The sequence below is a fragment of the Tribolium castaneum genome, chromosome 1 (genome assembly GCF_031307605.1).
Source record: "Tribolium castaneum strain GA2 chromosome 1, icTriCast1.1, whole genome shotgun sequence".
Taxonomy (NCBI): Eukaryota; Metazoa; Arthropoda; class Insecta; order Coleoptera; family Tenebrionidae; genus Tribolium; species Tribolium castaneum.
This window is the reverse complement of record NC_087394.1, coordinates 47,571-73,745: the sequence shown is the minus strand read 5'-3', so window position 1 is coordinate 73,745 and position 26,175 is coordinate 47,571. Positions and strand designations below refer to the sequence as shown.

Below are 26,175 nucleotides of genomic sequence, written 5' to 3'. Positions count from 1 at the left end.
ATTGAAGTATTTAACGGAAACTTTCGGCGTGGGTTGAAACTACCTGAGGGAAACATTAATCATTGTTCGCCGGCTTCCTGTGCTTATATTCACTTTATAAACATATGCAGACTGCATCTTCGACCTAAATAATCTCAATTTTGACAGGTACAAGACTCTGTTTATAATCCGAGACGTTCGAATGTTGATGAACTCCTGGCACACACGTGGAGACAAAACTTCAAAACTTGCAGAACTTTGTTCTAATTGGATGTCAATTAGATGCATATTTATGACGTGATCCGTTACTGTGGCTTAGGGGTGTTGTATTTTGCATGTCTTTATACCATGCAGTTAAATAATCGTTACAGTTTGATATTAAATAATTACAAGTTCGCGTTTGCAGCAATTAAAATAATTAATTGACGGACGCTGATAGCTCCAGGTGCTTCATAATTAGTTATTTTCAAATGGACTGAAAAAACTGAGGCGGGGTTTGATCGCAGAACCAATCAATTAATAAGCAAAGCCAAAAAAATAAACGACAATTAACAGCTTTCTTTATAATTGCGGCCTTTGAAACCAATCAAATTGTTAATTGTATCTCAATAATCTGAACTTTTCAAAAGGCGATTACGGCGAAACTATTGGCACCTTAGTAATCGGCCTAAAAACTTTTTTATCCGTTTTTTTTTCAACGCCCACCAAGAAACAAAGCCAAAAAACAACAATTAGCATCTTTTTTTAACAATCTGAACTTTTCGAAGGCCGATTACGGCGAAACTACTGGCACCTTAGTAATCGGCCTAAAAACTTTTTTGCCCAGCAATAAATAACAATTAGGATCTTTGTTTATAATGCGGCCTTTGAAACCAATCAAATTATTAATTGTATCTCTACAATCTGAACTTTTCAAAGGCTGATTACGGCGAAACTTCTGGCACCTTAGTAATCGGTCTAAAAACTTTTTTGACACCAACAGACAAAGCCAAAAAACGACAATTACCAGCTTTCTTTATAGTTGCGAGCTTTGATACCAATGAAATTATTAATTGTTTCTCAATAATCTGAAATTTTCGAAGGCCGATTACGGCGAAATTATTGGCACTCTAGTAATAGAACTAAAAACTTTTTAAACCATTTCCTTTTTTAACATCCACCAACAAACAAAGCAAAAAAACATCAATTAGTAGTTTTTTTTTAATAATCTGAACTCTTCAAAGGCCGATTACGGCGAAACTATTGGCATCCAAGTAATCGACCTAAAATCTTTTGTAACCATTTCCTTTCTTAACATCCACCAACAAACATAGCCAAAAAAACAACAATTAGCAGCTTTCTTTAATAATCTGAACTTCTCAAAGGCCGATTACGGCGAAACTATTGGCACCTTAGTAATCAGACTAAATTTTTTTTAACCAGTTCCTTTCTTAACGCCCACCAACAAACCAAGCCAAAAAACAACAATTAGTAATATTCTTTAATATTTTGAACGTTTCAAAGGTCGATTACGGCGAAACTATTGACACCTCAGTAATCAGACTAAAAACTTTTTTAACCAGTTCCTTTCTTAAAGCCCACCAACAAACAAAGCCAAAAAACAACAATTAGTAGTTTTTTTTTATAATCTGAACTTTTCAAATGCCGATTACGGCGAAACTATTGGCACCTTAGTAATCAGACTAATTTTTTTTAAACCAGTTCCTTTCTTAACGCCCACCAACAAACCAAGCCAAAAAACAACAATTAGTAATATTCTTTAATATTTTGAACGTTTCAAAGGTCGATTACGGCGAAACTATTGACACCTCAGTAATCAGACTAAAAACTTTTTTAACCAGTTCCTTTCTTAAAGCCCACCAACAAACAAAGCCAAAAAACAACAATTAGTAGTTTTTTTTTATAATCTGAACTTTTCAAATGCCGATTACGGCGAAACTATTGGCACCTTAGTAATCAGACTAATTTTTTTTAAACCAGTTCCTTTCTTAACGCCCACCAACAAACCAAGCCAAAAAACAACAATTAGTAATATTCTTTAATATTTTGAACGTTTCAAAGGTCGATTACGGCGAAACTATTGACACCTCAGTAATCAGACTAAAAACTTTTTTAACCAGTTCCTTTCTTAAAGCCCACCAACAAACAAAGCCAAAAAACAACAATTAGTAGTTTTTTTTTATAATCTGAACTTTTCAAATGCCGATTACGGCGAAACTATTGGCACCTTAGTAATCAGACTAATTTTTTTTAAACCAGTTCCTTTCTTAACGCCCACCAACAAACCAAGCCAAAAAACAACAATTAGTAATATTCTTTAATATTTTGAACGTTTCAAAGGTCGATTACGGCGAAACTATTGACACCTCAGTAATCAGACTAAAAACTTTTTTAACCAGTTCCTTTCTTAAAGCCCACCAACAAACAAAGCCAAATAACAACAATTTGTAGTTTTTTTTAATAATCTGAACTTTTCAAATGCCGATTACGGCGAAACTATTGGCACCTTAGTAATCAGACTAAATTTTTTTTAACCAGTTCCTTTCTTAACGCCCACCAACAAACCAAGCCAAAAAACAACAATTAGTAATATTCTTTAATATTTTGAACTTTTCAAATGCCGATTACGGCGAAACTATTGGCATCCAAGTAATCGACCTAAAAACTTTTGTAACCATTTCCTTTCTTAACGTCCACCAACAAACATAGCCAAATAAAAACAACAATTTAATAATCCGAACTTTTCAAAGGCCGATTACGGCGAAACTATTGACATCTAAGTAATCGGCCTAAAATTTTTTTTAACCAGTTCCTTTCTTAACGCCTACCAACAAACCAAGCCAAAAAACAACAATTAGTAATTTTCTTTAATAATCTGAACTTTTCAAAGGTCGATTACGGCGAAACTATTGACACCTCAGTAATCAGACTAAAAACTTTTTTAACCATATCCTTTCATAAAGCCCACCAACAAACAAAGCCAAAAAAAGCAACAATTATTAGTTTTTTTTTAATAATCTGAACTTTCAAAGGCCGATTACGGCGAAACTATTGGCACCTCAGTAATCGGCCTAAAAACTTTTTTAACCAGTTCCTTTCTTAACGCCCACCTATAAACTATAAAACAGTTCTAAACAACCTGCCAATTGATTATTTCATTAAGCACAACTTCATCTAGTTTATTAGTCCCTCAGGGCACCATTCTCGGTCCTCATCTTTCGCCCACTTGTAGATAATCGTTCCAGCACGCGATTATCTATTAAATTCCCATTTCTGGTCATAAATCAGTTAGTCGATCGATTTGCGGCCCAAAGCACGTCCCAAACTCGCGCTTAATTGCGATTTATTAACCACACCACCAGTGAGAAAGAGAATGCGTGTCCCAAATGCATGGTAAAAATTGATAAATTGTATAATAGTTGAATAAATGCAAGGCGAAGAGGACGCCAACGCACAGAGACCCAGAATATCGTATGCATATGCATGCCCACCGTCTAACTGTTTATTACAGATACAATGCATGTCGACGAGTGGGCTCCACTGTATGAATTACTTTCGCTACTGCGCTCTTATGAATGAAAAATGGGACAACGACCAAGCTATAGTTCACACAACGAACAAGTTGTACAATATCAAAAAAAAGATGTTCGAATTGGAATTTTGGGTACTGAGGCACAATTACGGTGGCTCCTGGCGACCTTTTCTTGGTCAAAATTTAGAAAACAATGTCAACTATTAAATTTTTTTTTTCAAAAATGTCACTACTATTTCTGAAAAACTCAGGAACTCAGAATAAATCAAGAAAAATTTAGCATCCAAAAAGTCTATGTTTTATTTTTTATGAAACGTTTTAAAAGTAAGATATACTCGTATTTTATTTTTGTTTAAATGATGAAAAAAACGCAACGTTTGCCGTTTAAAGTCAAGGATTTGATTTTCAAGACAGTTTTCGTAATTTATCAAAAAAATTTTTTCGCTTTATTGCTAAAAAAATTGATAATTTATCTCCACCAAAAAAGTCAAGCGAAAAATAGAAACAATGGATAAAGTCGAGAAAAATCTAATAACTAAAAAGATCGAAAGCTTCAAGTTTAGATTTAAAAAATGTATTTTAGATAAAATAGATATTTAGAAGAATCTTCAAAACCAAGAGGTTCAAAGAGCCCCTAAAATGTCAAGGAAGCTTCAAATATTTACAGTGTTGTTTCTCAAAGCTGGAAAACTCAAAAAAGCTCTAAATATTTTTGGTGCTAAAAATTTAAGATTTGTTTACAAAACTGTTTTTTTTTCGTAATTTGATGATTATTAGATCAACAAACTCTTTTAGGTTTTTCCTTTTTTTGCTATTTATTCAGTGTTGACGATTTCCCAGTTAATTTCAGAATTCTTCTAAAAGAGATGTAGGTTGTTTTTTTTGGACGAATTTGGACTAGCTGTTTGGAAATTCTAAAAGCTTAGGACATCATTCTAGATTTTAAAAAATTCGATATCTTCACATGATTGAGAAAAATTTGCAAAACAAAAAGATAGAAAAGAAAGTTCAAAAAGCTTAAAATCAAACAAACAAACAAAATTAAAATGGTGTGTAATTTTGCGGTTTATTTCGTTTTTTCTAGAGTACTCACTAGAGTATACAAAAATATATCTCAACACATATTAACTTGGTCCCAAAGTTGCGTCCAACATGGTAAAAAACGAAATATAAAATTAAAAAAACAAAAACAAACATATTTGCCAGTATCGTCAAATTTGTCGAAAATTTTACGGTTTTTCTAATCAATTTCTCAAAATATTTTACATATAAGTATGTATAGCACAAAAAATAAACATTCTGTCACATAATTTTGAGGAAATTGCAAAGATAAGGTAATAAATAAAAGAAAAACTAAAAAAAATTATAAATATTCGTCTTTCTTCAAAATCATCTACAATTTTGCGGTTTTATCGACACTAATTGATTTCCTACAACATTTTACATAATAAGTAATTAAAAAATCAATTCCAAAAAGATTGACAACAAGGCACATTTTAAAAAATGTCAATCGAATTTTTGTCATATTTTTGAGACTTTTTCAAGAGTTTGTGTTGTCATTTCACAGAAAGTTTTTCGTAAAAAATTGGGCTAAATTGACGAAAGTTGAAGTTTTTTCTGTGTTATTTCTCAACACTAGAAAATTCAAAAACTTGGAAAAAATATAATTTTACAAAAGCACTATTTGCCAAGTTTGATAAAAGCAAAGATTTGTTGAGATAACGCTTTTTGGATTTACCTTCACGTAAAGACATACATTTTATGATTTTTAAAATGAACTGCTTGGAAATTTTAAAAACTTAAGACATTATTGTAGATTTCAAAAAATTCGGCATCTTTATTTGATTGCGAAGAATTTGCGAAATGAAAAGATCGAGAATGATCGAAGCTCTAAAAGTTGAAAACCAAACAAAAAATCAAGTTGTCAATGATTTTGCTGTTTTTTCGACGCCATACAATTTCCTAGAACATTTTACATACATATAAAATTTAAAAAATATTACTTTCGTTTCACAGTTCCGCCAAATTTGCTAAAAGACGAAAAATAAATTTAAAAAAAGCAAACATCTGCCAGTATTTTTAAATCTGTTGATGATTAGACAGAAAATTAGAGAAAAATCGACATTGTCTAAAATTCTGCGGTTTCATCACTTGATTCCCTAGAACATTTTACATATCAATTTGTATGGATTATTTTTTACGGATTTTTTTTTTGACTTTTTTAAGATTTCGTGTTATCATTCATTCTATTAGACAAAGTACGTTCGAAGTACTTTCTGTGTTGTTTCACAAAACTACAAATATCAAAAACTATCAAGAAATGTAACTTTACAAAGGCACTATTTACCAAATTTGAGAAAATTAATCTTTGGGATCTACCTTAAGAGGTTCATTTAATAACTATTTATAATGAATTGTTCAGAAATGTTAGCAAACGAACGCAAAAAATTGAGAAGGAACTTAATTACCATTTTTGTCGGCAATATGTCAATATACAAGAAAACTCAAAAATTTGGGAAACATTTCGAAAAATTTCAGATCAGATCAGATATCGTAGTTTTATGGAGGATTTTAGACTGAACTAACTGCAGTTCCAAGAACTTTTGGCGTTGTTTTTCAAAGTGAGAGACTTAAAACTTTGGAACAAACTGAGAAAAATGTACCATTACCTACAAATGGACTATTTGCCAAGTTTGAAAAAATCAGGATTAAGAAGAATTTGCAAAATCCAAAAATTGAGAACAAAGTCATAGTGATTAGATTTTTTTGGTTTATTTCCTCAAAAAAAGTGATCATACAGCTGTTTTTTCCACTTCCCACTTTTGATAGACTCCTTGTCCTCCTCATCAACACCAATATGCAAGAAAACTCAAAACATTTCCAAAAATTTCAGATCAGATCAGATATTATCGTTTTATGGAGGATTTTAGACTAAACTGACTAAAGTTCCAAGAACTTTTGGCGTTGTTTTACTTTACAAAGTGAGAGACTTAAAACTTTGGAACAAACTGTGGAAAATGTACTATTACCTACAAGTGGACTATTTGCCATGTTTGAAAAAATCAGGATTAATGATTAGATTTTTTGGTTTATTTCCTCAAGAAAAGTGATCGTATAGTTGTATTTTCCACTTACCACTTTTGATGGACTCCTTATCCTCCTCCTCATCGCTATCAATATGCGGAATCGATCCCGCAAATTCAAACATCGGACTAGTTTGCATTGCCGAATCCCTCTTAACCACCACTGGACTTTCTCTACAAGCACACTGACAAGCACACGCCATCACTTCATCCTCCCGCCTCTCCACCGGCAAATACTGAAGACACTGCGGACACGGAAACGTCAAATCATCCAAGGGCACCCTCTCAATAGCATGCTCCACCGAAACCAACAAATTCTGCAAAAGCTCCGGCAACTCAGCGCCGTCGTAATCGTCATACGACATCAGTTCCAAATCGGCCACCGAGCGCAAATTCGAGCACATGATGTCTTCGCAATTCCGGTCAGTGAATTCGGCCACAGTGTGGCTGTGAATTCGCGAATTCTGGCGCCAGACGAGCGCGAGCTCGACGCCCGGAGTGCCTCTAATGCAGAGGTAACAGTCGCTGTTTCGCAGCACGGAGGCGTCCAGGGGGCCCAGGTGGACGGCGACACCGGCAGGACCGAGGCAGAGGGGCCATCCTAGGGGGGCGGAGCCGGACAACGGGGCCTTGCACTGAAAATCAAATTGGTGCGTTAATTAAGAAAGTGTCAACGGCTTTCAGGAATTTGGTCAATGACATACTTATAGAATTTTGTTTAGTTGGGTTTAACGGAAGTGTATCAATGTTAATTACGATCGATTGTATGGAGAGTTCCAACACTTGGCGTAAATCTTTCGCGGTTTATGTAATTTACACCCGTTTACACAGGAATCTAAAGGAGATTATGTGGGATAAATTAAACGATTAAGAGACGTTCAAGGGCTTAACGGTAAGCAGGCGTCGCGAGAATGCGCGGTCATTACACTGTGGAATAATCAGTAAAAACATTTTTGAACATTTAATAGTCTAGAAATTTTTTTTTTAGTTTTCTGCTTGTTTTGTTGAGAAAAATCGTTATCCTGTGACTGCTAGTTCTAGAGATTTTTTTTCGGCGTCAATCGATTTCTCAGAACATTTTACATAAAGAATTCGTGGAACATTTTACGCATATCTCAAAAAATGTTGCACCAAAATTGGTTAAATAAGAAACACAAGTATTTATTAATTGATATCTTCACAACTATCACTTTTCTCAACGCCAATTGATTTCTTTTTATTTTTTATTTTTTATTTGTATATATATATTTTATTTTTATTTCTATATATATATATGTATGTATATGTATATTATTATATAGTATATGTAGTATATAGTATATATAGTAACCGGGTGCTCAAAAACTGGCGCAAAAAATTTTTTAAATAAATTTATTGGTAGGTAACAAATTTTAAATAAATAGTATGTGGCAACCTTGTTAAACAGTCGTGATCGCAATAGAATTTGATCAACAATAAAATTAAATTATTTTTGAAACGGTTTCCTAGAAAATAATCCCCAGTGTTGGCACATTTACCAATTGTGATATTTTTGCTGAATTTTATTTTTTTTTAATTCAAAAAACTGCTAAAGTCTGATAGTAAATTTAAAAATAACTATTCATTGTTTTATTAGGAATCGATTACTTAGTGTGAAACATAAAAACATTAAAAAATAATGAAAACTGAAGAAGTTAACAAAATAAGTTAGTAGTTCTAGATTTTTTAAAATATTAGTTTAGGAATTTTTTGAAGATTTTTTCCGTAATCTACTCGTGCTTCTCAACAAAGTATCACTGAGTTGGTGCGCCAGTACTATATACTCTATATATAGTATATATAGTATATATAGTATATATAGTATATATAGTATATATAGTATATATAGTATATATAGTATGTATAGTATATATAGTATATATAGTATATACAGTATATATAGTATATACAGTTTATATATAGTGGCGGTCAGCTCGATTTGCGTGTGCGTCATCAATTTCATTTTTTCATTACCAACACAAAGCTATAAAAAATTATCAAAAACAATGCAAATTTAAACAGCTAAGGGCTATCTAAGGGTGGTATCCTTGAACATTAATTTACATGTGCACTTCGACAACACCGTCAAGTGTCACGAATTTGTCAAACTGACATTGACAGTAAATTATAGACGTCGTCGCATGGTTGTCGAAAGTGTTATCGGTGTTAATCGCAAGTATTTTCTGTTCGTTTATTGTGTTTTGTGATTTGCGTTTCGTTAGGTTTTTGATTCTGCGTTTATTAGTTCTTGTTTTGTGAATCTGTATTTTTTTTATTTAAACACTTCGTAACCTCAAAAAATATTTGATAGTTTGTCACCGCTATGCCCCTGCTATGTAAACGTAGTGACAGAAATGTCAGATGACGCACACGCAAACGGAGCTGAGCGCTACCATAGAATAATTGTGTTGCACAGCAACCTAACTTCTCTTTCGGTTTCTCCGAAATTGACAAAGAAAACTAATATTTACTAAAGATATCTTCACAACTATCGCTTTTTTTAATTTCTTAGATAATTTAACATAAAAATAGTTTAAAAAGCAATTACTATTTTGACTCGTAGTTTCGTCATTAACAAAATAAGAAAAATAATTTTATTTTAGGAGAATACAGTTAACTAACTACTTGACAAAACTTTAAAACTGTTGGTGATCCTATGGTTTTCCACTCGATTCCTCAGAGCATTTTACTTATGTATAGCTCATAGTTTTTGCACCATAGTTTCACTAAAATTGATTAGAAAATAACAAGAATAAGAAGAAAATTTGGAAAAAAGTTACACTTTATTCAATATCTTTGAAACTGTCGGTGATGTAGTGACAGTTAGACGTCAATTGATTTCTTGGACTATTTTACATACCTAAGTATATATTATAGATTATAAAATTACAATGAATAGACACAAATTCATAAAAGTAAATTAAGAAAGCATAAAAATTCGTCAATAATTTAAATTCGAAAAATAATTTTGTTTTTTTTTTATTTCGAAAATCGATTCTTCGGAACATTTTATACTTTTATGCAACTAATTACAAAATTCACAACTTAAGAGAAATAAAGGTTAGAAAACATAAATAACTATTCGACAAGACCTTCAAACCTGTCAATGATTTTACAGTTTCTCGGAAAATTTTACTTAATTGTAGCCCAAATAATATTACTTTTTCCTCAACGAATTCAACTGAATTCCTAGACCATTTTACATAACTTTAAGCTATGCTTAAAAAATTAAAGTTTTGCAAAAATTTATTATTATTATTTCAAAACTGAAAGTAAAATATTTTGCCTTTTTTTCAATAATGATTGATTTCCCTGAACATAAATTTTAGAATATAATTTTGTAACCTCCTGCATCGGTTGAAGCAAAAAAATTTTTTTAAAAAGTCATATTTTTGCATAAATTTACAGAAAAACATTAAGAAAACTCCAGGATGTGATTTAATTTCTAAAAAAAAAGGAATAAAAACACCGTCATTTTTCTAACACTTTATTAGCCTTCTGCATTAACTACATATACAAATGGTTTATTCCTTTACTGGTATTTGCAGTTTTATTGCCTTTGGAACAGATATATTACTCCTGCTAATTGCACGTTTTGAAACGTCTAAATACCGCTCTAATGAAGAAATTTGCAACAAGTTTTAGAAAGTGCACCTCCAAGTGTATGATTTTCGTTATCCCTTGTCCCTTTCTTTGCCTTCCACCTGTCATAACATTTCCAGCGAATTCCAGATCGTCGATTAGATAGCAAGTCAAGTCGAGTCGCGGTTGTATGTCCACGTCCGAGAATTTGCATTATTCAATACAGATGTCGATGACAGATAGACCAGCTCGAACAGAGGCCATTCCACAGAGGCCACAAAGACCCACTCTCTTCACTATACGTACAACCTTTTCAACTGTATTCCAGAAAGAGCAAAATCTGATCCATTTTTGTGAGAGATATTTTGATAACAGCGAGTTAAATACAACATTTTTTCAATGACCGCATTTTTTTCAAGAAATAAATGCGAAAAAAAACCTTGTGGGGGATAATATATAGTGTAGTTTATTACTGGCGTTGTTTTCATGTAAAATGTGTCCAAGAACGGTTCGCCAGGAGCCACAATAAATGTACCTCAACGCATAAAATGGATAACTGTGATACGTAACCATGATAATTTTCCGGGGAATTATATAAATTATAGCAAGATATTTTAAACTAGTTCCATGTAAAATGGTCCAAGAAGTCAATTGACGTCGAGAAAGCCGACAGGTGATAACGAATATGTGTTTTATATTTTGTCAAATTCGGGGAAATTAAGTAGCTGTATGGATTTTTTTATCTTTGTGTTTATGTAAAATTATAAATCTATTGATGTTGCTAGAACCGTAACAGTTTTTAAGATACGAATATTTACGTTGGTATTTTTTTTGAAAAAACTTTGAAAAAAAAATAGTCCTGAAGACAGAGACGAACATTTATGGAATTTTTAGTTTTCCCTTTTTTATTTTATTTATCAATATTATGACAAAATATAAGAAGTTGAATTTTAACTTCCACTCTTATGTAAAATGTTCAGAGAATTCTAGTGGAGCAACAGATTGAAAGATACCAATAAATACCAAATTTTTAAAATTGCTTGTGTGACAAGATTAACATTTTTTTTTTAACTGACAACTACGTAAACTGTTCTATGAAATCAAGTCATCTCGAGTAAAGAGACATTTGTAAAAATAATTAATGTTTATATTTTTTTGTCAATTTCAGTGTCTCAAATGATATTTCGTAAGAAATAAGTATAGAAAATGTTCCGATGAAGTGGTTGACAACTATGTAAACTGTTCCATGAAATCAAGTCATCTCGAGTAAAGAGACATTTGTAAAAATAATTAATGTTTATATTTTTTTGTCAATTTCAGTGTCTCAAAATGATATTTCGTAAGAAATACGTATATAAAATGTTCCGATGAAGTGGTTGACAACTATGTAAACTGTTCCATGAACTCAAGTGATCTCGGGAACAAAGACATTTGTAGAAATAATTAGTAATGTTTATATTTTTTTGTCAATTTTAGTGTCTTAATGATATTTCGTAAGCAATACGTATATAAAGTGTTCCGAGGAATTGATTGACAACTATTTAACTGTTCCATGAAATCAAGAGAAATGGGATATTTGTAAAAATATTTTTTTAATCTGTTTCTCTGAATTTGTAACTGAATTGTAATAATGTAAACTTATATACTCGTAATATGTAAAATAGTCCAAGAAATCAATTGACGTCTTCTAAGAAAACACCATACTACCGACAGTTTTGAAGATACGATTAATAATGTAACCCTTTTTTTCTTATTATCCTCCAAATTATCTTCAAATAGACCAATTTTTCAATAAAATTTTTTTAAAAAATAGCGTAATTTTGAAATAATTAAGGAGCCACACCGACAGCTTATGACAAAAATATAACGTTATTTATGGGAAGGTAGTATCTAGAGTACAATAAAAAAATCTGAAAGAAAATTCTAATAAGATAAGGTATTTTAGAAAAAAAGAAAGTATTTTTCTGCTTTGGTTAAATTATGTTAAATCGCATTTTGGTTTATTACACATTTTTTTCAACCAAAAAAAAAAAAAACCAAAAGTGTCTAAGGGTGATTTAAATGTGTTGGTACCTCGAGCGTGGGCTTTTGATGCGCGATTTTTCTCCGATTTAATTTCAAGTGTTTGGTGGGTAATTTATGACGACATTATCTCACCTTTGTCTAGACCCACCACGTTGAGGGCCTTTTGTGCCTTGGCGAAGGTCACGGCCTGTGGGAACAAAGCCCAACAGCCCCATGTTATTAATCTATCCAAGTACCAATACATGCATCAGTCAATGTTTGATGGACTCTGTCCATCTATTTATTTCTGGACTCTAAACAGGAAGTCCAAACGATTTTTTCGCAATTTACGACCAAATCGCAATTAAAATTTATTAAACCCAAACCGATTGAATTAAACCCAATGTGACCTCAGCTTGGACATGATTAGTTTAAACACTTTAGTGGACATAACGAACGACACTTATTAATTTATGGCTTGAATTAATTTAGACACTTGGACACAGATGGTTGTCTGATTTTGTGCCACTGATGCATTCCTTCCAAATTTTAATCTCATCTCATCATCACACGGTATTCATTTCCGCATTGCATGCAAGAGAACCGGTAAAATACCGACCATCTGTCACCTTGGGGACTTTTGACGGGTCAAGAAAGTGATTTTTTGTCATTTTAAGTGGTCGAATATGGTTGAGCACTTTCACGTCACAAGAATCATTTTCTAGCGTATATAAAGTAGAGCGAGGTTATTATTAACCTGGAAACGATAATTCGAAGGAAATTTGTTGTATCGCCATTAAACGAGGCTAATTATTTAATCACCGAAACGCCCATTTGTGGGTTATTGTAACAAGTATTCAGAAAAAATCACTTATGCTGCGCACAACTGAAGCTTATTACAGTCTGCGTTTTTATGTTTGTGTAATGGAACAATGTACCGTGAGAGATTAATCTACTTACTTCAAAATTGACAAATATTTACGGTTTTTTGACAATTTTGTGGAAAATTTATTTGTATATAAAATTTGTATGTAAAATGTTCCAAGAAATCGTTCGGTCGTGACAAAACTGAGAAATTATATACAGTTTTAAAAATACAAACGAATATTTTTGGAGTTATGTGTGTAAAATCACCGCCAGAAAATTTTTACTAATCAGTTTTTCCTACTTTTTATTTTTTTTGAGCTATAAGTCAAATAAGATGTGTAATATATTCCGAGAAATCGATTGGTTTCGATAAAACCTAGAATTTTAAAGATATTTAAAATACTTACGTTTTATAATGTTTATTGTTCGACAATTTTTTGGGAAATATGGGACAAAATTTCTTATTATTTATGTATACGTGTATAAAATGTTCCGTGAATTCCATTGGTCGCCACGAAACCGCGAAATAACAGACAGTTTTAAAGTTACAAACAAATATTTTTTTGTAGTTTTTTTTCTTTTTATTAAACTATGAATCAAAATAGTTATGTAAAATGTTCCGAGGAATCAATTGGTCGAGGGTTCAACAAAACCCGGCAATTTTGATGATATCGACAAATATTTACGTTTTACAATTTTTTTTATTTTGCAATTTTGTTCTTCTTAAAGTATAAGCTAAATAAATATGTAAAATGTTCCGTGAAATCTATTGGTCGCCACAAAACCGCAAAATTAGGGACAATTTTAAGGATAAAAATAAATATTTATTTTTGTAGTTTTTTCTTATTTATTTAATTATGACTTATAGTTTGTAGTTTGTAATTTGTGTGTATGTAAAATGTTCCGAGTAAGCGAATGGATAATCGTAAAATCACCGTCAGATTCGAAGTTCTTAGCGATTAGTTTTCTTATTTTTTAATTTTTCCTTCTTTAACTCTAAGTCAAAATAAATATGTAAAATGTTCCGAGGAATCAATTGGTGTCGATAAAACCTACAATTTTGAAAATATCTGAAATATTTACGTTTTATGTTTTTTTGCAATTTTATTGGACAAAATTTCGTATTATTTATATGTATTAGCTGTTTCAAAACTATAAAAACGCCAACGTCGCATTTTACCAAATTATTTTTTTTTAAATAAAGTTGATTAAAATGTAAAATAGTTATTAATGATTATTATTATTACTATTATTTTCTTGAAGAGCTTGAATATTTATAACAGCTAATTTTAGGAGAAAATGCGACGTTGACGTTTTTATAGTTTTGAAACAGCTAATACGTATATAAAATGTTCCGTGAAATCTATTGGTCGCTACAAAACCGCAAAATTATAAATAGTTAGATACAAAAAAATATTTTTTTTGTATTTTCTTTTAGAAAATCTTTTTTTTAGAATAGATATTTCCGAAAAATCGATTGATCGAGGAACCAACGAAACTGTAAATTTTGAAGATATCTACAAATATTTACCTTTTATAATGACTTTTTCTCATTTTTTTTTTGGAAGTCAGAAACAAAACATTAATATTTTTAAAACTGCAGACAGTTTATTGTTTCTTGGGTTTTCTTTTTTTTACAATAGTAAAATACGTATATTTTTTGAGTTATATGTACTCGCATGTAAAATGTTCGGAGCAAACGACTGAAAAACTATAAATTCACTAACAGATTTATTTAGAAAATTATTTTTGTTAATAAAACGTAATTTTCATTTTTAAGTGTTTTCTGTAAATTTATCCATTTCCTGGTCGCCAGGAGCCACAGCAATTTTACCTCAACTGACCGTTTTAGGTGCAATTTATGTGACTTAGTCCCATAAAGTTGGGATTACATTTTTTAAAATCAAAAACCCAAAAAAGATGAGTATGTTAAAATAACGGCTATTTTAAGATCGGTTCCATATTTTTGAAAACACTGCGAATACCGTTAAAGGTACAAGAAAAATGTGAGGAAAAAAGTTGAAGAGAATTCAATTTCCTACAAAAAAGTGTGCCAAGCCATCTTTCTATTTTTAACGGTTTTGGCCCTAAAGACGTTTAAATCTGCTGAAGCAACGAATTTTTTTCATTTTTCAAACAGGTTAAGTGACTCTTAAAACAATTTAAACCTAAACGGTTGAAGGTAGAGACATAATCCCCAAGAACTTTTTTGAAGCAAATTTATTTCTCTACAACTTTGTTTCTTACACTTTTTAACCGTATTCTGAGCGTTTCGAAAAATATGAGACTTAGCGTAAATTTTTTTATTATCCCCTTTTGCAAAGAGAAATTAGCAGTTGGAAACCAATTTTTCTTTAGATAAAATATGCAAGTTAATTTTTAAAATGCCCCGACCTTATGACCGGTCACCAGTGTCATAAATTTTCTATAACATTAATCCTTTGTGAATGTGAGAGTAACCTTGATTTGTTTTTAATTATTGCAATATGTGTACATTACCAAAGTAATAAAACGTTCATTTTACGCAAGTAATTAAAAAATCTATTGAACCATAAAATGTAAAGTTAATTTTTCTATAAACAGGATATCTCTTTGCCATTAAAATTTTCGTAGAAAAAATCGCCTATTCTTTACTTAAGGCCATGATTTGTATTCAAAATTTTCCCTCTCATTAGTGAGGAGAAAGTCCACCCTGTGTAAAAAACTTTTCGCACAAAGTGCCAGACACCAATTAGACTTTTTACGGTCGACTAATTGCCAAAAATCATCAAAAAATCTAGGCTTCCACTCAGACAATTATCGAACAATTATGAAAAAATTCGGCACGACATGGTCGTCGCGTGTCTAACACTTTCTTTTCCCTGATGTGGTTGGAAAAAAGGGTCGAAACAATTATGAACTAATCGTTTGTCATCGCATTGTCCCCATTAAGAATCATTCGATTAAATAGATGATGTGTCAAAGGAACAACGACTCAAAAAATGAACTTTCGCCACTATCATTAATCAATTTTTTGCCTAGATTATTGTTACAGGTAAGGCAACCCTCTGAGAGTAACCATCTGGTGGAGAGCCTCCCCTTGGAAATCTCACAGTTAAGGGGGTTTACGCCGCATTGTCATGTAATCGGCTCATCTCCGATAATTGTGTCTGTTGGTTATTAAGAGAGGCCAGATGGGCAAATTAAGAATTTCCTGGAACGTAATAAGCGAGAATCAATATTTAAAGCCCGCTCATTCACGCCACGTAATAGTCTTTTGTCTTAACTTCTTCGAAATTGTGTTATTATCTTCATTAAATTGTCAAAGTCGTCGCAAAACGCTGAAACCGAAGAAGCTTCACGGCAGGAAATTACCAATAAATATGCACTTCCGTAATGACTCAACCATCATTCATGTTTTAATGTGACTTCATTGCCAGCCTGAGGGCACGATTGAGACGACAATAACTAGACAAATATTAATCAAAAAAGTGAAAACAATGCGACTCTTCGCCCAGAGTGGATCCCGTCCCAGATTCAATCGATTTTTGTAATCATAAGGTGAAATTTTTTGATCGTGAGTGCGATCGATATTGGTTTCAGTCGGTTAGAAACGAGGCCGAAAGGGAAAAAGGCGAAACAAAACCAGTTATCCGACAAGGAAAAACTTTTAACAAAAAATTAACATTCTAGAATTTATTAAAAAATAGCTCCGCCGTAATCGGTTTTGGAAATTAACTTATAAATATCGATTTGAAACCCACCACATTTGTGTTATTTTTCAGACTAGTTATTAATTTTTACCCCGTTTTTCATATTTTGTCTTAACTGAAGCACCGCCGTAATCGGCTTCTGATTCTTCGAAGAATTAAATTCGAAATATCGACTCGAAACTCTCTTGAATATAGCTTGTTTTATCAAGCTGATTGCAAAGGTATTTGGCGTTTTGCGTTAACTCATTTTACTCCTCTGTAATCGGCCTTTGGAACTTTCGAAATATTGACTCAAAACTTCGTTCAATTATTGTACTATGAATCTTGTTTTATCAATTCTTTCACGCTGATTATAATAGTGATTGCATTTTATATTATTTTCGCCGTAATCGGCTTTTGGATGTTCCTAAATTAAGTTATAAATATCGACTTGAAACCCACCACATTTGTATAATGGATCAGATTAGTTATTAATTTTTACCACGTTTTTTCATATTTTGTCTTAGTTCTCTTAGCACCGCCGTAATCGGCTTTTGGTTTTTCGAAGAATTAAATTCGAAATATCGACTCAAAACTCTCTTAAATAAAGCTTGTTTTATCACGCTCATTGCAAAGGTACTTGGCGTTTTGCGCTAACTCATTTTACTCCTCCGTAATCGGCCTTTGAACTTTCGAAATATTGACTTGAAACCCCGTTCAATTATTGTTCTATTAAGCTTGTTTTTATCTCGTCTTATCAATTTTTTCACGCCGATCATAATAGTGTTTAATATTTTGTTTTAGTTCTCTTAGCACCGCCGTAATCGGATTTTGGTTCTTCGAAAAATTAAATTCGAAATATCGACTCGAAACTCTCTTGAACAAAGCTTGTTGTATGACGCTGATTGCAAAGGTATTTGGCGTTTTGCGTTAACTCATTTTACTCCTCCGTAATCGGCCTTTGGAACTTTCGAAATATTGACTCGAAACCCCGATTTTTAGATATTCAAAAATTAACTTATAAAAATCAACTCAAAAACCAGTTTAATTGTATTTATCCCGTTTATTTTGTTTTTTAACGTTGATTACAATGATGTTTGGCTCTTTTAGCCTCGCAGTAATCGGCCTGTGGAAATTTAAAAAATTATTTTCGAAATTTTGACTCAAAACCCCGTCCAGTTTCACCATCAAACTTGTTTTTACCTCGTTTTATGAATTTTTTCACCCTTATTATAACAATTTATTTATTTAACTTTTATTTATTTAATTTATTTAACCGTAATCGGCCATTGGATTTTTTTAATTAATTAAAAAATCAACTATTACACTTTTTTACCTTTTTTTACCTTTCTATCTCGTCTTATAATTATTCACTCTGATTTTGACGGTGTTTGGCGTTTTGTGTTAGCTCTTATAACTTCGCAGTAATCGGCTTATAGATGTTTGAAAAATTAATTTTGAAATATTGACTTGCATCACTCTTGAATAAAGCTTGTGTTTACTTCGATTTATAAGTTTTTCACGCTGATAGTAAAGGTTGGCGTTTTGCGTTAACTCATTTTACTTCTCCGTTATCGGCCATTAAAAATTTCGAATATCGACTCGAAATCGATTTGTGTTAGTGGCTTTAGCTTCACCGTAATCGGCTTTTGGATGTTCCAAAAATCAATTTATAAATATCGACTCAAAATCCACTTCAATTTTATTATGTACCTTAGCTGTTTTTACCTTCTTGCCTCGTTCTTATATTTTATCAGGTTGATTACAACGGAGTTTGACTCTCGCCGTAATCGACCTTTGAACTGATTTCGAAATTGCACTATTTATTATTTTTTATTTTATTTAATTTTTTCACGCTAATTACAACTATGTTTGCGTTTTGTGTTAACTCCTTTAGCTTCGCCGTAATCGGCTTTTGAGTGTTAGAAAAATTAAAGTATGAATATCGACTCGAAACCCGCTTCGTTTGTATTATGTATCAAAATAGTTTTTTCCTTTTTACCTCGTTTTTATATTTTATCACGCCGATTACAGCGGAGTTTGGCTCTCGCCGTAATCGGCCTTTGGAAGTTTAAAAAATTATTTTATGAAATAAAACAACAAGTAATGATTTGTAAACTGGTGTAATTAATGTAAATGGATGCCAGAACATTACGAGCGAGCATTTAAGGCAAAAAACTTGTGTTTGAGTTTGTTTTTGCATATTTTTTGCCTTATTTGGCACTTTCACCTACTCTTCGTTGGATTGTTCGTTTTGCGCGTTTTGCCATCATGTGTGGGTCTCGTTGCGTACCCATCGTTAATATCCCCGGGATCTCCGCGATGTAATTTCACTCGCTTGCAATAAGCCGACAGAACATAATTTAGCCTTTTCTTGTGTTAACAACAGCAATGTTGCGGAAATTTATTAAGTGGTCTGTTAAGAAGCAGCAAAGAGTTATGGACGGCCAACATCTCTCGCTTAATTTATATTCCTCTTCTTTGCAATTAGTACATACATCCAGCAAAGAAGAGGAAGAAACAATGCACACAATTAGACTCGACACGCATAAACTCAATTAATCGCTCTCATCTCAATTAGCTGTCGGAACGATTCTTAATGAGACTTAATAATCGTCGGATAAACATCGGCAAATAGTGATTTAATGAAATCTGATCGAGCGAATGGCAAAAACGACTTGTAGGAGGAGGGGGAGAGACCTAGAAAGTGGACGTTTTTACAACACAGACTGTCCCATATCTACATCAAAATCTATTGACCAGAACGGCGGCCGCATCTGCATAAATACTGAGCGTATATGGCGCTCATGGGGACTTTTTTCCGAAGGAAATTTAGAAAGTTTCGTCGGATAATTAAATGGGCTTTGTGTGCAGCACAATGTCGGATTGTGTGCCGCGCTATATTTGGTTCGGACGGTAAATTTTGCAGACGTGACGCTTTGCTGGAAAAGTCGAAAAGGTTCCACTTTACTAACTTCTAGAACACATTTTCTGCTAGATTTTAACGCCCGATTACGGTAGTGTCGCACCTTTTTTCCAGCTTCGAAAATCTCGCCGTAATCGGCCTCTGAAAACGATATTTTATTATTGCCTTGGGGGCGATTACGTTGGAGTCGTTTGAAATTATCAAAATCACAAAAAAACATATTGTTGCAAGTTACTGTGGCCACAGCAAACTCCCAGGTTTTTGACCGGCCGATTACGTCGGTGTCGAATTTTTATCCCAGATCTTCTAGTGTCTCCGTAATCGGCGTTTGAAAACTGTTTAAAATTTGTGCAACTTCAGATGTTTGCTGTCGATTACGACGATGCTGGACTTTCTGTGTTAGCTCTTTTAGTCTCGCCGTAATCGGCATTTAAAAATGGATTTTTTACGAAATGTCGCCTTTAAACTAAATTAGCGTTAAGGGCGATTACGATAAAGTTGGTGTTTTATCGCCGATTCTAATAATTCCGCTGTAATCGGCATTTAAAAAGTGAAAACAGTCAAAATTGAAATAGCTTTCTGTATTCAGAAAGTAAAAAGATGAAAAAATAAAAAAATGGTGACAGTTCCCAAGTTGACATTTGTTAGCTAACGTTGGTGTCGGACTTTTTGACCGAAATCTCATATTCTCGCTGTAATAGGCCTTTGAATACTGTTTTTTACGAAGTATTGAATAGATTTTAACCTGTCGATTACATCGGTCTCTGACTTTTTGTCCCAGCTCTAAAACTTTCGCCGTAATCGGCCTTTGAAAACTGATATTTACAAGATAACGCCTTAAAATAGGAAACATGCACCATTTCAAGATTTTCGAGGGCGATTACGATGGAGCTAAATTTTTGGACTGTTTTCAGTTATACCATTGTACTCGGAAATTTGAATAAAATTGAAACTGTATAAGATTTTTTACAAATTTTAAGCGAAAAGTGATCAAAAAATGTAAAAACTAGTAGCAGAACTAAACCGGCCGATTACGCAGGTGTCGGACTTTTTGTCCCATCTTCTCTGATCTCGCCGTAACAGGCCTTTATTTTTACGATATATCGCCTTGACACAACTAAATTTGCACCATTTCATAGATTTCGGAGTCGGACTTTTTGTGCTAACTCCACTGTAATCGGCTTTTGAAAAATAAAATAATGTGAAAAAAGTAAAAGGTTTGTGTAAACAGAAAGTGAAGACAGCAAAAAGTGTAAAAACCAGTAACCGAACTAGACTGTTTTGCAGTCAATTTGACCGCTAGATCTTTTAATTTCGATGTAATCGCCCTTTAAAACAGAATTTTTATGAAGTAGCGCCTTAAGGTGATTAGTGCGATTACAAGGCTATCTGACTTTTTGTCCCAGCACTTCTACTTCGCCGTAATCGGCCTTTAAAAACTGATTTTTTCGAGATAACGCCTTGAAATTTTTGAGGGCGATTACAAAGGAGCTTTTTCTAAAAATTCCATTGTACTCGGAACTTGAAAAAATCAAAACTGTGTAAAGTTTTTGTAAATTTTAAGCGAAAAGTGACCAAAAAAATAAAAAAGCAGAACTATACTGGCCGATTACGCTGGTGTTGGACTTTTAGTCCCAGCTTCCGTAATAGACCTTTAAATTTGGAAGACTGTTTTTAACGGCATATGGCCTTGATACGACTAAATTTGCACCATTTCATAGATTTTGGAGGCGGACATTTTGTTCTGGCTCCATGAACTCCGCTGTAATCGGCGTTTAAAAATTAGAAATTGTCAAAACTGCAAAAGGTTTTCGTAAACAGAAAGTGACAACTGAACGAAAAGTAAAAACTAGTTTTGTAGTCAATTTGATCGTCAGATCTTTTAATTTCGATGTAATCGCCCTTTAAAAACAGACTTTGAGGTAGAACCTTAAGGTGATTACTGTGATTACAAGGGTGTAATTTTTGTCCCAGCACTTTTACTTTTACCGTAATCGGCCTTTAAAAACTGATTTTTCCGAGACAAGGCCTTGAAATAGCGAACTTGCACTGCCCTATGATTTTTGAGGGCGATTACAAAGGAGCTGTCTCCAATAATTCCCTTGAACTCGGAAATTTAAAAAAATTAAAACTGTATAAAGTTTTTGCAAATTTTAACCGAAAAGTGATCAAAAAATAAAAAAGCAGAACTATACTGGCCGATTACGCTGGTGTTGGACTTTTAGTCCCAGCTTCCGTAATAGACCTTTGAATTTGGAAGACTGTTTTTAACGGCATATGGCCTTGATACGACTAAATTTGCACCATTTCATAGATTTTGGAGGCGGACATTTTGTTCTGGCTCCATGAACTCCGCTGTAATCGGCGTTTAAAAATTAGAAATTGTCAAAACTGCAAAAGGTTTTCGTAAACAGAAAGTGACAACTGAACAAAACGTAAAAACTAGTTTGTAGTCAATTTGATCCAATTCCGCTGTAATCGGCCTTTGATAGCTTTAATAATAAGCGTCGCTGGAAAAATGTTTAGTAAGAGAACTACAAAAGTGAGAGTACAAAGTGATAAAAAATCGTAAAAACTGGTAGCAGAGCTGTACTGTTTCGTGGTCAATTTGTTGACCTTGACCGTTTGAAAGCAGAGGCGTCCGTGTTTGCCAAGCACTCGATCAAAACCCTCAACATGTTCATTCTAGCGTCAGCTGTCGATTATCCTAATATGAATACTGACGATGCTCGCTTCTTGACATATTTATCCATTTAATTACTATGATACACTTCCGAGCTTGTAGAAATATGTAAATCGCATCATCTCCTTTGCATAACACATGTTTCACAATCAAGTCGAAAGTCAGTGCTCGATCCTTGGAGTTTCATTCTTCCTAATTAAATCTTTTAATTGTCGAGTGAAAGAATGAGTCACGATGTCATGGACCATAAAATTTAGAGCTTTGCCCAGTCAAGGTCTGTGTCTTCTTTGTTATGGCCAGACGACCGCTGGTTATTCATGACGTTAATGAGCTGAGTTATTAATAAAATTGAATTATTCAACAGGACCAAAAAATATTATACAGGGTGCTCCCGCCCAGCTCCCGTCTTCTGTAGCTCAGTTATTAGTAAAGTTGGAGTTTTGATATTTTGCAGATGTTGTTTATACTCTAGGACACATTTCAGGAAAATATTTTTGATTATACAGAGTGTCTCAAAATAGGTATGACGTGCTCATAATGATACCTTTTTAGCTTATTACATGTCTCCAAATTTTTTATCGGTTCAGGGAATACAGTTAAAAAAATTAAAACCAAAAAAAAATCGGTTTTACACCTTTAGTTTTAAAAATCATTAGAAAATAGAAACAGTGCTTTTTTAACGACGTTATTACTATGTAAGTGTTAAACAAGGTTTAACAAACTTATTAAGTAAGTTTGATTGACTTGGATTACTACAGGGTGTTTACAATTTATTTCCAAACTTTTTAATTTTTAGTGCCTTTTATTTTGCTTATTTCAAATGGCAACCCCTGTGTATTTTTATAACGTTTGATGCAGAATTAAAAAACGAACAATTTTTCTTATTACAACCCTAATGTAAATTTTAAAACATTCGGAGTTATTTACAAAAAACTTGTTTTTGTCTGCTATTTTATTAACAAATTTAATGAATAAAAATCGAAGATGGCTCCAACCCTCTTTATTTTTATATCATTCGATGCGAAATTAAAAAAGCAACATTTTTTGTTATCACAATCATATTGCATATCCTAACACTTTCGGAGTTATTTCCCAAAAACTTTAACCATGCTCGACTTTTAATTATCATTGAGAGAATGAGTTTTTAGCAAATAATTCCAAATGTGTTAGGATTTGCAACAGGGTTGTGATAATAAAAAAAATTCTTTTTTAATTCTGCATCGATTGACATAAAAAGGAACGGTGTTGAAATCATCTTCGATATGTATTAATTAAAATTGTCATTAAAATACTTGACAAAACAAGTTTTTATCAAATAACTCCGAATCTATTAGGATTTAAGTTAGTGTTGTTATATAAAAAGTTGTTCGTTTTTTAATTCTGCATCGAATGATGAAAAAATAAATAAGGGTTACCATTTAAAATAAGCAAAATAAAAAGCTCAAAGTTTTGAAAGTTTGGAAATAAATTATAAACACCCTGTAGTAATTCAAACAAATCGAACATAATTAATAAGTCTGTTAGACCTTGTTCAACACGCACCTAGTAATAATGTCGTCAAAAAACCACTGTATGTATATTTTAGTAATTTTTAAAACTAAAGGTGTAAAAAAGATTTTTTTGATTTTTATTTTTTTTTGACAGAAATCAATGAACCAATTTGGACAATTTCTTAGACACATGTAAGAAGCTAAAAAGGTATCATATTGAGCACAAAAAAATGATAGCATGCCATTGAAAAAAATAATTATTATGACGTCACACTTTTTTGGGACACTCTGTATGGTCAAAAATATTTTCCTGAAATGTGTCCTAGAGTATAAATAACATCTACAAAATATCAAAACTCCAACTTTAATAGTAACTGAGCTTGGCTGGCCCTCCCTGTATATTATCGTGTCTGTCCTACAATTAACTCATGAGTTACGACAGCACGCGAAAAATCGTATCAGTGACAGACACATCCCATTATTTAAAACAATCCGAATGGAATTTAACACCTGTTTGGCGATGTTATCTGTGAAATAAGAATGCGACCGCTTCTTCGTGTGTGTAACACCCGCAAGCTTGAAAAATCCCAACGTAATTATTTTCCACTCTCTTGTATTAATCTAAACTCTTTAAAAGAGGATAAAAGGATAATAATTCTGTGGATACGAGTCGGCTTATTAAGTCAGATGCAGGTGTGCGATTATCGCAAAATCGCACGCTCCTCGAGGGGACTGTAATCTAATCTTTTTCACGCCGGGACGGACCTGTCTTGTTCACGATGTGAAGAGAAGATGAAGAGGTGCAGGAAATTGCGTGTGTGACCGCGAAAACAACACCATTTACAGATCTAGATGCGGAAAAGTCACTGTTTTTCAAAGCTGGTTTTCTAGATCTAATTTTGGGAAGTTGTGGTGTCGATCTTTTAAAAAAACCTAATTCACTGAGAAAAACTGAGAAAAAGTTTAATATGGGTTTTAAGATCTAATGATCTAATTTTGGAAAGTGATGGTGTTGTCCTCTTAAAAAACCTAATCCACTGAGAAAAACTGAGAAAAAGTCTAATATGGGTTTTAAGATCTAAAGATCTAATTTTGGAAAGTGATGGTGTTGTCCTCTTAAAAAACCTAATCCACTGAGAAAAACTGAGAAAACGTCTAATATGGGATTTAAGATCTAAAGATCTAATTTTGGAAAGTGATGGTGTTGTCCTCTTAAAAAACCTAATTCACTGAGAAAAACTGAGAAAAAGTCTAATATGGGTTTTAAGATCTAAAGATCTAATTTTGGAAAGTGATGGTGTTGTCTTTTTAAAAAACCTAATTCACTGGGAAAAACTGAGAAAAAGTCTAATATGGGTTTTAAGATCTAAAGATCTAATTTTGGAAAGTGATGGTGTTGTCCTCTTAAAAAACCTAATTCACTGAGAAAAACTGAGAAAAAGTCTAATATGGGTTTTAAGATCTAAAGATCTAATTTTGGAAAGTGATGGTGTTGTCCTCTTAAAAAACCTAATTCACTGAGAAAAACTGAGAAAAAGTCTAATATGGGTTTTAAGATCTAAAGATCTAATTTTGGAAAGTGATGGTGTTGTCTTTTTAAAAAACCTAATTCACTGGGAAAAACTGAGAAAAAGTCTAATATGGGTTTTAAGATCTAAAGATCTAATTTTGGAAAGTGATGGTGTTGTCCTCTTAAAAAACCTAATTCACTGAGAAAAACTGAGAAAAAGTCTAATATGGGTTTTAAGATCTAAAGATCTAATTTTGGAAAGTGATGGTGTTGTCTTTTTAAAAAACCTAATTCACTGGGAAAAACTGAGAAAAAGTCTAATATGGGTTTTAAGATCTAAAGATCTAATTTTGGAAAGTGATGGTGTTGTCCTCTTAAAAAACCTAATCCACTGAGAAAAACTGAGGAAAAGTCTAATATGGGATTTAAGATCTAAAGATCTAATTTTGGAAAGTGATGGTGTTGTCCTCTTAAAAAACCTAATTCACTGAGAAAAACTGAGAAAAAGTCTAATATGGGTTTTAAGATCTAAAGATCTAATTTTGGAAAGTGATGGTGTTGTCCTCTTAAAAAACCTAATTCACTGAGAAAAACTGAGAAAAAGTCTAATATGGGATTTAAGATCTAAAGATCTAATTTTGGAAAGTGATGGTGTTGTCCTCTTAAAAAACCTAATTCACTGAGAAAAACTGAGAAAAAGTCTAATATGGGTTTTAAGATCTAAAGATCTAATTTTGGAAAGTGATGGTGTTGTCCTCTTAAAAAACCTAATTCACTGAGAAAAACTGAGAAAAAGTCTAATATGGGATTTAAGATCTAAAGATCTAATT

General features: G+C 32.6%; 1 protein-coding gene across 2 annotated transcripts in view; it reads right to left on the bottom strand.

Moving 5' to 3' along the window:
• The window catches only part of LOC656506 (puratrophin-1), a 73,247-nt gene extending 66,017 nt beyond the window's left edge, over positions 1–7,230 (bottom strand). For both annotated transcript variants that reach the window (XM_008199260.3, XM_015978797.2), the window contains exon 1: positions 6,647–7,230. In XM_008199260.3, coding sequence (XP_008197482.2) covers positions 6,647–6,998 — 352 coding nt within the window. In that variant the 5' untranslated portion in view covers positions 6,999–7,230. The remainder of the gene's footprint in view (positions 1–6,646) is intronic.
• Between the last annotated feature and the right edge of the window lie 18,945 nt (positions 7,231–26,175).